Raw genomic sequence first — 10,847 nt, 5'->3', positions numbered from 1 at the left:
TTAAAAATCAATTGCAGTGTAAGTAAAGGAATCAATAGAACTGTTAATTCAGAACACAAAGGCTGATGCATACTGGACCTCAGTGGGGATCAGTATTTGTTCCCAGCCTTTGTTAGTGGGCAAGTCCAATCGCAGTCGTTCCAGGAGGGATAGAGAGCTGGGTGAGAGAGGCCTGGGATTCACCCTGGTGCTAGCACTTACCCATCAGCTGGCCACAAACTGGCAGCACATGCTGGGGAATCTATGAAGATTTGAGGAAAATGGGCAAAAAGACCAACTGTAGGAACTGATGCTACAGCAACAAAACTCATAGTTAGCCATTGAAGTTTTGAAAGAGAAGCACTAGAAACAGAAGACACCAAAGATACCCAGGTATTTTAATTGCATGGATGCATGCCTTTCTTTTCTTGCAGTTTAAAACTTGGTGCTCCTGTTTAACCTGAAACTGTGGCCAATGCAACAGGCCAGTAACTTGCCAGAAAAAAGTAAATTTTGATTTGACTCACCCTCTTTGCAAACTGCTTAAACAGCAAACGGTACCTTCCCTGTTTTGTTGAGAATTCGGAATGTTTGCTTTCAACATGCTTTTGAACGGAAACTTCCACTTTCTTATATGCTATGGTCAGAAACAAAGTACAACCACATCACTTTTTCCACAAACAAAAACATTATATGACGAGTTTTTTCTAACCCAGCCTTTGGAGACAGGATGGGAGGAAGAGCTCTGAAATACACAAGTTTTGGGTCGACTCAAAACAAAATGAAGAGTTAGTTGGCAGGACCTGGCTGCCAAGACAACCCCCCCAGTCCACTAGTAGTGCGGCTCCGCTGCTGAATGCGGCGGGGGGGGAAAGGGGCAGCCCGGCCCCGGCGCCGAGCCCGCCCGCCGGCGGCGCCGAGTGACTGCTGTCGGCCCCAATCAGAGCGCCGGCCCGTCCCTGCGCTGCCGCCCGCCCCGTCGGGGAAGCCCGGCCCCGGCTCGGGGAGCGAGGAGAGCGCCCGGCGCGGCCCGGCCCGGCGCGGCGCGGCCCCGCTGGGTCCCGGCCGCCGTGTGCGGGGCGGGGCCGCGGGCGGTCCGGGGCGGGGCGCAGGCGGGACCGGCCGGGACGGGGCGGGGCGGGCGGCGGAGTGGCGCGGCGCGGACGGCGGCGGGGGCTACAGGGAGCCGGCAGAGGCGCCGCTGCCCGGGGAGGGCCCGCCAGAGTTCGGGCGCAGGTAAGGGGTGCGCCGAGGAGCTCCCGGGGCCCGGCCCCGCGGTCCGAAATCGCACGGCTGTGGCAGTTTTGTGTCCCGGCGGACGTGCCCCTCCCCGTGGCTGCCCTGCGAGCACCGACGGCTCCCGCCGCCCCGTGGGGGCCGCAGTGGGGCCGGCTTTTCCGCACCGCCATGGGCCCGGGCCGCCTGCCCCGGCGGGGGACAGCGGGTGTGCTCCAGGGAACGGGCGCCCTAGGGTTGGCACCCTCCGCCTGTCCGCCGGAGCGGGCAGCTTTCGGGGTGCGGCGAGGGGCTTCCGCGCCAGCCTTCCTCCCCCTACCCAAACCCTGTCTGCCCTCAGGCTGCGGTTAGGTGTTCCCGTGCTGCGCGTGCTGCATCCTGGCTGGAAGGGGGAAGGAGAGCGGTTTCAGAGGGAGGGTCGGTAATGGGCTCCTGACCTCCTGTAACTTGCTTATGTGCTTTCAGGAAACTTTGGGGAGAGATAGGCTCCGGTTTCATCTTTTAAGGCTTTACGGGACACTTCAGCTGCAAGCACTGAGAAACTTCAGTTGAGAGTTTTATCTCGAACTACCAAACATGTTTTGATTTAAGGCCTGGGGTTCTTACATCCTGTGATTATTTCTCCTAAGTCTGTTTCTTTTAGGTCTGTGACTGCTAAAAGCTGGAATAGCTCTGCTCGGTCACACGCTGGCTGTAGCAGTAAAACAGTGCTTTACACCTATGTAGTTACTTCTGTGAGGGGGAAAGTAAGCTCCAGCTTTGGTATTAAACGCTTGGCTGTGGTATAACAACATGTGTGTGCTCTCTCGTGGAAGTGCAGTGCTACTGATCTCGTGCAAAAACACAGATGGAGTGTTTAGGACTTGGGCTTGGCTGTGTCTGAGCCTCCAGAGATGCTGCTGGCTCTTATTTTGACCCAAGTGCAGATACTACCAACAGCAGTGTGTAAGCTGTGGTACGTAGCGCAATGGCAGCACAGTTGAGCAATATGAGTGTCTGTGCGTTCCAAAAAGTAAACAGCAGAAATGGGTCACAGAGTGAGAGTATTCTCCATGCTTACATGATCGAGTAACTGAGAGGAAGATGTTTCAGTGTGCCAACTCCGGATTTATTGCTTCTATTAAAGGTAGCAGCTATAGCTTGAGGATTTACATTTGTGAAGGACAAAAGGGACTCGTAATTATAATAAAATCATGAGTGTGGGTTTTAGTAAAGCCAGTGTGCTCAGTGAAGCAGCATGGCAGGTTGGTTTGAGAGACATCCTGGAAACCAGGAAAACTGAAGTCTGCTTAAACTCTGTTCCGAATGCAGCAAGGATGTTGCTTTCTAACTTCTTCCCATCAGTAAGGAATTAAGGTCGAAGTGCTCCCTAGTTGGCTTAATACCTGTCCCAAGGGAGTTTTGACAATAGGATTCAGCACAGTTTCTTGAAAAGCTGCATCAAATAGATCAGCTCCTAGAAGCTGAGGGAGGTGTTTGGTTTGCCCATGAGAATGGCTGTCAGTGACGTGCTGCGTTGCTCGTAAATTAAGGGCAGCGTTTTGTGCAGGGAGTATGAAATTGATGTTTCTCTCCTCCCTGAAGGCAGTGGGAGCTCCACCTGTTTGCTGGGCTGTGGAACGGGGCCCTTAGCAGGGGATTCTCTCTTCAGCAGCATTGCTCCTGCTTTGAGGCACGCCACCTTTGAACAAGGTGCTGTTAGGTATTCAGCAGCCACTCTGACCTTCTTAAATGAGATAAGGGCAAGAGCCTGAGCCCATACACATGGGTCCGGATTCACGCGCCTTCCTCGGCTTAGGTGAGTTTTGCCCTGGATTTTCATCCATTTGCTGGACCAGTTCTGCTGAAGAATATTTAAGTTGATGTGTGCTGTGCACATGCGTCTGCAGCAGATCCATGCTCTGGAAAATCTGGTGAGTAACATTTCTGCTTCTCCCTGGAACACAGGGTGGAGCACCCTGAAATCAGGGATGTCACATGGGGCAGAAAGCTGTGGTGAATGTCATCTTTTTTCTTCCCTATTTAGATTCAAGTCCAGCTTCCATTTTGGGTTGCACTGTGCAGAGTAAAACACATTGCAGGAGGGAATGGGGTCCTGATGTAAACATTTGTGGAGGTGTATGGGGAGACTTCACTTGTGACCCATATCAACATGAGGATAATTGTTAACATTCCTGAAATTACAGCCATTCCCAAGTGACTGAGGTTCCCAGGTGGTGCTGCCGGCCTGTCTGGTCCCATTGCTCACTGGTGATGAGGAGGACAAAGTCTGGTCCTGGCTCACTGGTCAGGTCTAGATGGCCTGAGGACAGGCAGGCAGCGCTGTGTGTTACGGGGTGCACAGTGCAGCATCCTTCAGGAGATTTTGTGTCTTGTGAGCCCATCCAAGTGGGGTTTCTGTGATGTTTCTGTCTTTCACTGCTTCAAGGAGCAGTTTCAATGGAGTGAAAATCCTTCCCCTGAAGAGGTTTAAAACCAAAGAAGGTTTAGTCACTTTCTTAACAGTGCTGTGATTGCATCAAAAGATACCTTTGGCTTACACTCAGGACAAGATGGTGTTGCTGTAAACTCGTTTGAATGACTAATTTCCTTTGTTGTGCTCTGCATTATGTGTTTTCTGTGAAGGTGGGGAGAGCACGGAGAGGTGGCCAGATCACAAGTCTGGTTCAGGTGGTCCTAAAACGTGTCCCTGACTCCCAGAGGAGTGCAAAAAATAAATACCTGTGACTCGAGAGTCCGCTGGTTTGCAGTGGTTTTCATCGGGGAAAGAGCCCAAATATTAGCCAGGATTTAGGGAGGTAATGGAGTATCCTGGAAATTCCTGTGGTGTTGGAGGTGGTCTGTAAAGCCCTCATCCCACTGCTGAATTTGCATGCTGGTAACCTCTGCCTCTGCTTGTAAATGGTGATAACACAAGTTAGGTCAGTATACCTGGGATAAGTTCTTCTTGTACTTTTGTTATTTTCAGGCTTCAAAGCACAACTCAAGTTATGTTGCTGCTTTAAAGCTCCACAGTTATGATCTGACCTGTTTCTGTCTGGGCAAGCCACATCTGTAAATTTATTAATGTAAGGAACAGATTTATGGAAGGTTCAGGCGTGTTTTGTTGTGTTCACTCCTCTTTGTGTGGAGCTTGTGCATGCAGCTGTGCATTAAGAATACATAAAAACACTTAATACCTTCATAAATAAAACCACTTAGTGCTTTCGTGTACTTAGGCTGAATAATGCCTCCTCCCCCCATTTGTAATTGTGAGATCCCATTGGTCATGCCATTAGTGACTTTGCTCTTGGATCCAGCCCAGGAGAGGTAAACTACATTGCCATGCCTCGTGTTTACTGCTGGTGTTTATAGCCAGACATTTATTTAGCATTTACTTAGCATCTAGTATAAATTCCCACCCTGTCTTGCCATACAGTAAATTTGTTTGTGTCCAGAGCCTAGCCAGTGTGTTGCAGTGTCTCCTTAGCAGATGTGCTGTGCCCAGGTTTCTCCCTTTGTCAGTCTTTGCATTTGTGCTGTCTTCAGTTTGAGTAGGACTAGGGCATCAGCCTTCCCTGTGTCTTTGTAGGAAACTCTTAGTGATGGAAAGTTGGCTGCTAAGTAGGTGATGTGTGAATGGAGAAAAGGTGGCCATTTAATGACAGCTTCAGAAATCAGTAAAGTTTCCTGTTCAAATAGCTCTTTGAAGATCGCAGGTTTACAAGCATTAATCTTTGCGTAACATAGGAAAGACTCCGTGTTATTCCTGAGAGATTACATCTGTTGCCCAACGTTGGGAAAAGTCAGCATCCAATCCAGAGTTAAAGCTTGGTCCTTCTTTTGAAGGACAGTATTTCTCTTGCCATGGGGTTGTTATCATAAAATGGTTTGGGTTGGAAGGGACCTTAAAGGTCATCTAGTTCCCACCCCCTGCCATGGGCAGGGACACCTCACACTAGACCAGGTTGCTCAAAGCCCCATCCAGTCTGGCTTTGAACACTGCCAGGGATGGGGCAGCCACAGCTTCTCTGGGCAGCCTGTGCCAGGGCCTCACCACCCTCATAGGGAAGAATTTTTTCCTTAATGTCTAATCTAAATCTCCCCTCTGTCAGCTTAAAGCCATTATTTGCAGTTGTTTCCAACTTCAGGTAACAGACGGTCGTGCTAAGACACAGGTAGCCTGTGTCTCGGTGGGTTTCTGGTGGGATCTTTGCTTTGGATCTCTCCTTGTTTGGAGCACCCTAGCGAGGCTGCTCAGTTGCAAACACACCTTGAGACACAGAATGATGCATCCATTCCTCCCCCCCGCCTTTTTGTTCCATTTCTTTCACAAATTGACTTGTGTGTTGGTTCAGTCCGGGCTGAGGATAGTGGCCTTTTGTTGTTTTTCTAGTAGTATTTGCTGGCAAGATGGTACTTTATTTCTGCTTAAAGGTTGGAATTTTCCATTAATGATTAAGTCATCACACTGGATTAGCAGTTGCTTGCCCATGATGTGTATTGCCCTTGCTATGGGCATTTATGATTTCCTGATATCCTTTAGCTTCCAGAGCACTTTGTTCCTCTGTGACTTCTGCTGTACATAAGGAAAGTGTGGTGGGATAAAGCTTTGTCCTTTTTCCAAGGCTGTGCTCCTGTTTCTGTCAATAGGCCAAGATAAACCAATTATGTAAAGAGCTGACTTCTTTCTTCAGTGGAAATATATTTAGATACAGGTCTTGCAGCCAGTTGCAGCTACAACCTTTCTTCTCCTTGCCTCTGCCTGGGACATCTTCATCATAAATGGGGGAATCAGGTGGAGAAACTGGGAAGGATTTTGGTTGTGCAGTGTGTTCTTGCAAACCTGGCATACCCCTGCATGGGAGTCCTGTGCTTTCTTGCTGTTGGGTGCTTGGTCCCTCCAGGCTGACAGAGCTAGTGCTTCATCAGAGCGCTCTTCATTAGAGGTGCTGCGTGGGGGGAGTGCTGTTAAATCTCACCCCCATGCCTTGCATGTTCTGTATTCTCCTGCATGTCATCTCAGGACTGTGAGGAATGGCCCCTGGTAAAGACCAGAATCGTTCTCCTCTCCCTTTGGAAGCATGGTGCAGGTCTGAATCTTGCTAAAACCACTGGGGGATGCAAAAATCTGGTTCCCCTGTGTTACATGAGAACACTTAGGCGAGGAGATTAAATCTCCTGCCCAGCACCGGGCTGGAAACCTGTGGTCCCAGTTTGTGTTAAGGTAAGGATGCTCATGTTCCTATCTGCTGCTCTGCATCATTAAGTAGTGCAGGTTGTGTCAGAGAATCAGGACCAGAGGCCATTTTAGCAGTCTCTGGCTTGTGGTGTTTGAGGTAAGATAAAAATAACAATAAGTGTGACTTTAAGCAGCCATTTGCATACATCTTGATGGTAATTGCACTTCCAGTAGGCACAGTGTTGTAACTCTTGGATGTAGCTCTTGTGTGAATAAGATCCCATCAAATGCCACCGGTGAACAAAAGGCTCCAAGATCAAGTACACTGATCCAAAAGTGGATTTGTACTTGCATCTTTCTTTGTAGGCTTTTTCCTAAATATTACTGGAAAACTTAAGGCTGAGACTTGAGCCGGCTGTTGCAGCATCTGAACTCTAAACTGGAGAATCTTTGTGCTGTCAAAGACAGCTGTCTAATTATGTCTTGGATCAGAAAAATCTGATAACCACTAGCATGAATCAGCACGTTTTAAATCAAAGAGTTCTCATGGCTCCAAATGTGACAGATTTGGCAGAATAATTTTATTTTCTTGCTCTGTAACAGATATGTCAAAATAAAAGGAAATGATAATGATCTGGTCTTGCATGCCTTTTCTCAGACCGATCAATTCTAAAGAAAAATCAAGGGAAAAGGTATAGGGTATATTTTATATATGAATGTAGGATATAACCCAGATAGTTCATGGACACTGCAGTGGTAGTGAAGGGAGATACAATGCAAGCAATTTTTAGTTGGTAACAGAAAAATAGCTTTGATGATACTGTAAAAACAAACTGCCAAACAAGCAATGCCCCAACCTCCTCTTTTTCAGCAATTTCCCCTGTAGTGCTCTTTTATAAATGACAGAAACAAGAACAAACATGCGATTACCAAACCAGCATCAGGATCTGTTTTTTGGGATGAGGAAGGGCGGTACCTTTCACTGATGCTGTGGCAGCTGTGTGTACAGCTGCCACAGCATCAATGTGCTCTGTCAGCAGGCATGGTCATGGGAGCCTGGTTCTCTCCGAGCTTTGCGGTTGGGCGTTCACGGGCTGAGGGGTTCAGCCTAGCGCAGTGCGAGTCCTGAGGATTTCACACCAAGTTCTGAAATTCAGAAGGAAGGTCATTAATAATAACAATATCTTTCCTTGCTGTAAAGAAGCGCAGTTCAGTGAGTAACTTGGAAGCTGTTCTGTTGGCCTTTGCCATTCAACATGGAATTTGGAAAAAATGGTTTCTCTGTCTGAAGGGGTAAGGTGTGGTGAAGGTTTATGATCACATTTGTGCTTAAAGGAGTGACCAAGGCATGGATTGCAGACTGTGTGCTATTCCCAGTAGTTTCTGTGGCCTGTGGTTTACTGGTTACCTGCTGTCCCGGGCACACTGCAGGTAGAGGGCATGAGGAGCGTGGTTGGTACATGCACAGAACTTCATCGGAGGTTCTTGCAGTACATTGGATGCTTTGAAGATGCGCTGGGTTTGCCGAGTGTGCTTGGACTGTCTGTTGTGTGTTGCTGAGTGTCTTTCCACAGCGCAGGTCTTAATCTGAGTGAAAGTTAATTTCTGATTACCTCCAGAGTTCAGGGACCTTCAGGTCCATTCAAAGGATACAGAATAATCCAGAAAGTCTAGGTAGGTGTTTTACTGAAGTCTTGACTTGATATTTTCTCCCTGAAGTATGTGTACTCACTACTTGTAGCCATGTATCAAGTTTAGACAGAAATGCAGCCTTTGCAAAACACTCTAAACCTGTAAGTGCTGTTGGAGATTGGCTATTTAGACTAGCCCAGATCACAGGAAGTGTAAGCAATGTGGAGAAGAACACGCAGGTCCTTCGGAGGCTGGGCTGCATGTTTTTGGATGTCATGAGATTGGCACATGAAGGTGTTTGTAGGATCACATTAAGGTTCTACAGAGTGTAATGCTGATAATTGACGTCTGCCTTGAAGAGCAGGTGAGGAAAAGTATCTTCATTGTAAAACGTGCCATGTTTCTGTGTTTCTCAAAGTAGTCTTTATCGCATGTGGCTGTAGTACAGTGGTCTGGGTTCTGTGCAGCTTAGCAAGGACACAGACGGTGTGGGTTTGTAAAAATCACTCTTGCCATATGGAGACTGCCAGAATCTGCTTTCCCTTAGGCTTGGATCAGGTAGTCTATTCATATGGAAGAAGTCCTTTGGAGACAAGGTGTTGGCAAGGAGAGGGACCGTATAGTCTGTTGGGATCTCCTCCTCTTGAGCGCAAATGGGTATTCATAGATGTCAGCCATGTGATTGTGTTGTTTTGCCTTGTCTTGGGAGTTTTTCTTGTGCATTCGAAGTGTCTCCTTTAGCACCCTGATTTAGGTTTATAAACCTGTGCTAAAATGTAGCAGGGGTCCATCTTTGTCGATCCCACAGAAGCATTGGGAGCAAGCCTGGTGGGGAGTGCTGTGTACAGATGCACCTGGTCCAAGAGCTGCTGTGTGCAGATGGAGGAGGAGGTGAAGGCTGGGGTGTGGATGAGTCTGTGTGAGCAGGGAGTGTTCCTGGTGCTGGGAACTGCATTGATTTCCCTATGCAAAACACGTTACAGTGGGAGGTGGTGGTCTGATGGCTGTGCTCGCTGTGCTGCTCACCTGGGGGCTTTATGTTCTCTCTCCTGCACTGGAAGTATCTCTCATAGATAGCTGTGCACCATAGCTGACAAGTCCTTTGTGTACCCTACCTGCTGGGGACCTCTGCTGCAAGGCAGGGAACCTTCACATTGCAGCTGGAGGCTGAAGTAGCTGTCCTTAGTGGTTTCTTTCAAGGCCCAAGTTCAAATGGGTGTTCTGGAACAGGATGTGTATTACAGACAATTTCAGCAGGTTAGTGGCTTCTGCAGAGGGAGGAGTATAAGGACATGTTGGAGCAGCCAAGGCACACTTAAGTGTTCCCAGTTCCTGCCCACAGCTGTATGCACAGAGAAGTTCTTCAAGAAGAGGTGGGTGTGTTGAGCAGCTAATCTCCAGGAAAGGCATATGGTAGCTAGATGCCTCCTGGTGGGTTCAGGTACTAGCTTTGTTGTAGTATCCTCTGTCCTGCTTCCAAAACAGGATTAAGCAATGAAGACTATTTCTTTACTCTTAATTTAAATCTCTGGGAAGTCGGTTTTGGTTCAGACCAGACCTGAAACGGCTTGTCAGTTGGATCACAGAGCATTTTTTTTTCCCCTCCACTTAACTGAAGCTTTTTTTTTTTCCCCTCCACTTAGCTGAAGCTCATTTAACTTGTGACAGCACTTCTGATTTGTTATATTTGTAAAGGAAGCATCAGGGCAAGGTTCAGAAATGCATATTTATGTTTCTTGCCTAAGCTTAATTTAGCTCTAAACTTGTTTTTCTTATTTCCATAACGAAGACTTTCTTGTCATAGGCTGGGATTTTTTTCTGTATTTTGTGGGATTGGTTTGTTTGGTTTTTTGTTTTGCTTTTTTATTTTTTTTCCTTCTCCTCCAAAAAGAGCATATAGTGGCTTACCTTGGTCTACACCTTGCCTTGGATGTGAAACATGTCCTAACCAGAAAGCATCCTGTTGGAGATTACCTCACTTATCCTGGAGCTGGTGTTGGACGTCCTTGTAGTGCTGGGCAAGACCACTGCAACTTCTGATGGTGCTGGACAGAAGTGTGCTTTTTGGGGTCTCCTTGGAAAGTGCAGCGCTACTAGGAATTTGGACAGTGTGCGGGAGTGTGCATCTCTTCTTGGCGCCCTTGGTTGGGGGAGGCTGGAGCTCGTTTCCATGGAGGACTCCAGGGAAGTGTGTGCAGCATGGCTCTGCTCTCCAAGTGAACGGGAGGACTGCGGGCGGGTTGGGGTGTGGATGTGTGTGCTTCCACCCTGGTGCCCCGGGAAGAGTCATGTAGCCATCCGTTAGCAGTGGCTGAGGCCAGGCTGTGCCGCGTGGCATGGGGATGCTGCAATCTTGCGGCATGCCTCTGGCACCTGGTGGGGCGTGCAACCAGGTTCGTGGCACTGCTGTGAAACTGGGATGCTGCTGGCAGTGTTGGGGTGGCAGAAACATCTGGGAGCAGCTGGCTGTGGGATGGGTGAGCCCTGGGCCAGCCCCATGGCTGGCTTGCCCCACTCCCGGTGCAGTGCTGCACTGGTGGGCGCAGGGGCTGGGTGGCTTTGCTGGCTGCCAGCTAGTAGTGGCAGCCGCAGAAGTATGTGGCAAAGCTGTGACCAGGGCGTTGTGAGTGTGGGCTGATCTGACTGTCACTGAGGGTGGTGAAAGTGTCTGTGCTGTCTAGACCAAGCACTTCCACTCACAGCAGCTGGTGGCACCCGTGTGCCCCGAGGGCAGTAATGGCACTCCTCAGCCTGCTTCTTGGGGAGCTTAAAAGATGATTAATCCTTCCCCCTTTTCAAGCCTTCACACGAATTAACAAAGCAGTATTGGTGATGTGGT

At 48.6% G+C, this 10,847-nt stretch overlaps 2 protein-coding genes across 6 annotated transcripts in view; both read left to right on the top strand.

The window, feature by feature from the left end:
* The first annotated feature begins 835 nt into the window (after positions 1-835).
* Positions 836-1,640, top strand: LOC116915264 (myosin heavy chain IB-like). Its single transcript, XM_032919826.1, has 2 exons — positions 836-1,215; positions 1,556-1,640. Exons 1-2 carry the CDS (start codon positions 836-838, stop codon positions 1,638-1,640), a joined length of 465 nt encoding a protein of 154 aa, XP_032775717.1.
* Positions 938-10,847, top strand: part of PPFIBP1 (PPFIA binding protein 1) — a 115,387-nt gene continuing 105,477 nt past the window's right edge. For all 5 annotated transcript variants that reach the window (XM_030478652.1, XM_030478651.1, XM_030478650.1 and 2 more), the window contains exon 1: positions 938-1,215. The gene's annotated coding sequence lies outside the window, so the exon portion shown is untranslated. The remainder of the gene's footprint in view (positions 1,216-10,847) is intronic.

This window comes from Strigops habroptila, chromosome 3 (assembly GCF_004027225.2).
Source record: "Strigops habroptila isolate Jane chromosome 3, bStrHab1.2.pri, whole genome shotgun sequence".
NCBI classification, from domain to species: domain Eukaryota; kingdom Metazoa; phylum Chordata; class Aves; order Psittaciformes; family Psittacidae; genus Strigops; species Strigops habroptila.
Note: the sequence above shows the minus strand (reverse complement) of the source record. Positions and strands in the feature narration are given on the sequence as shown.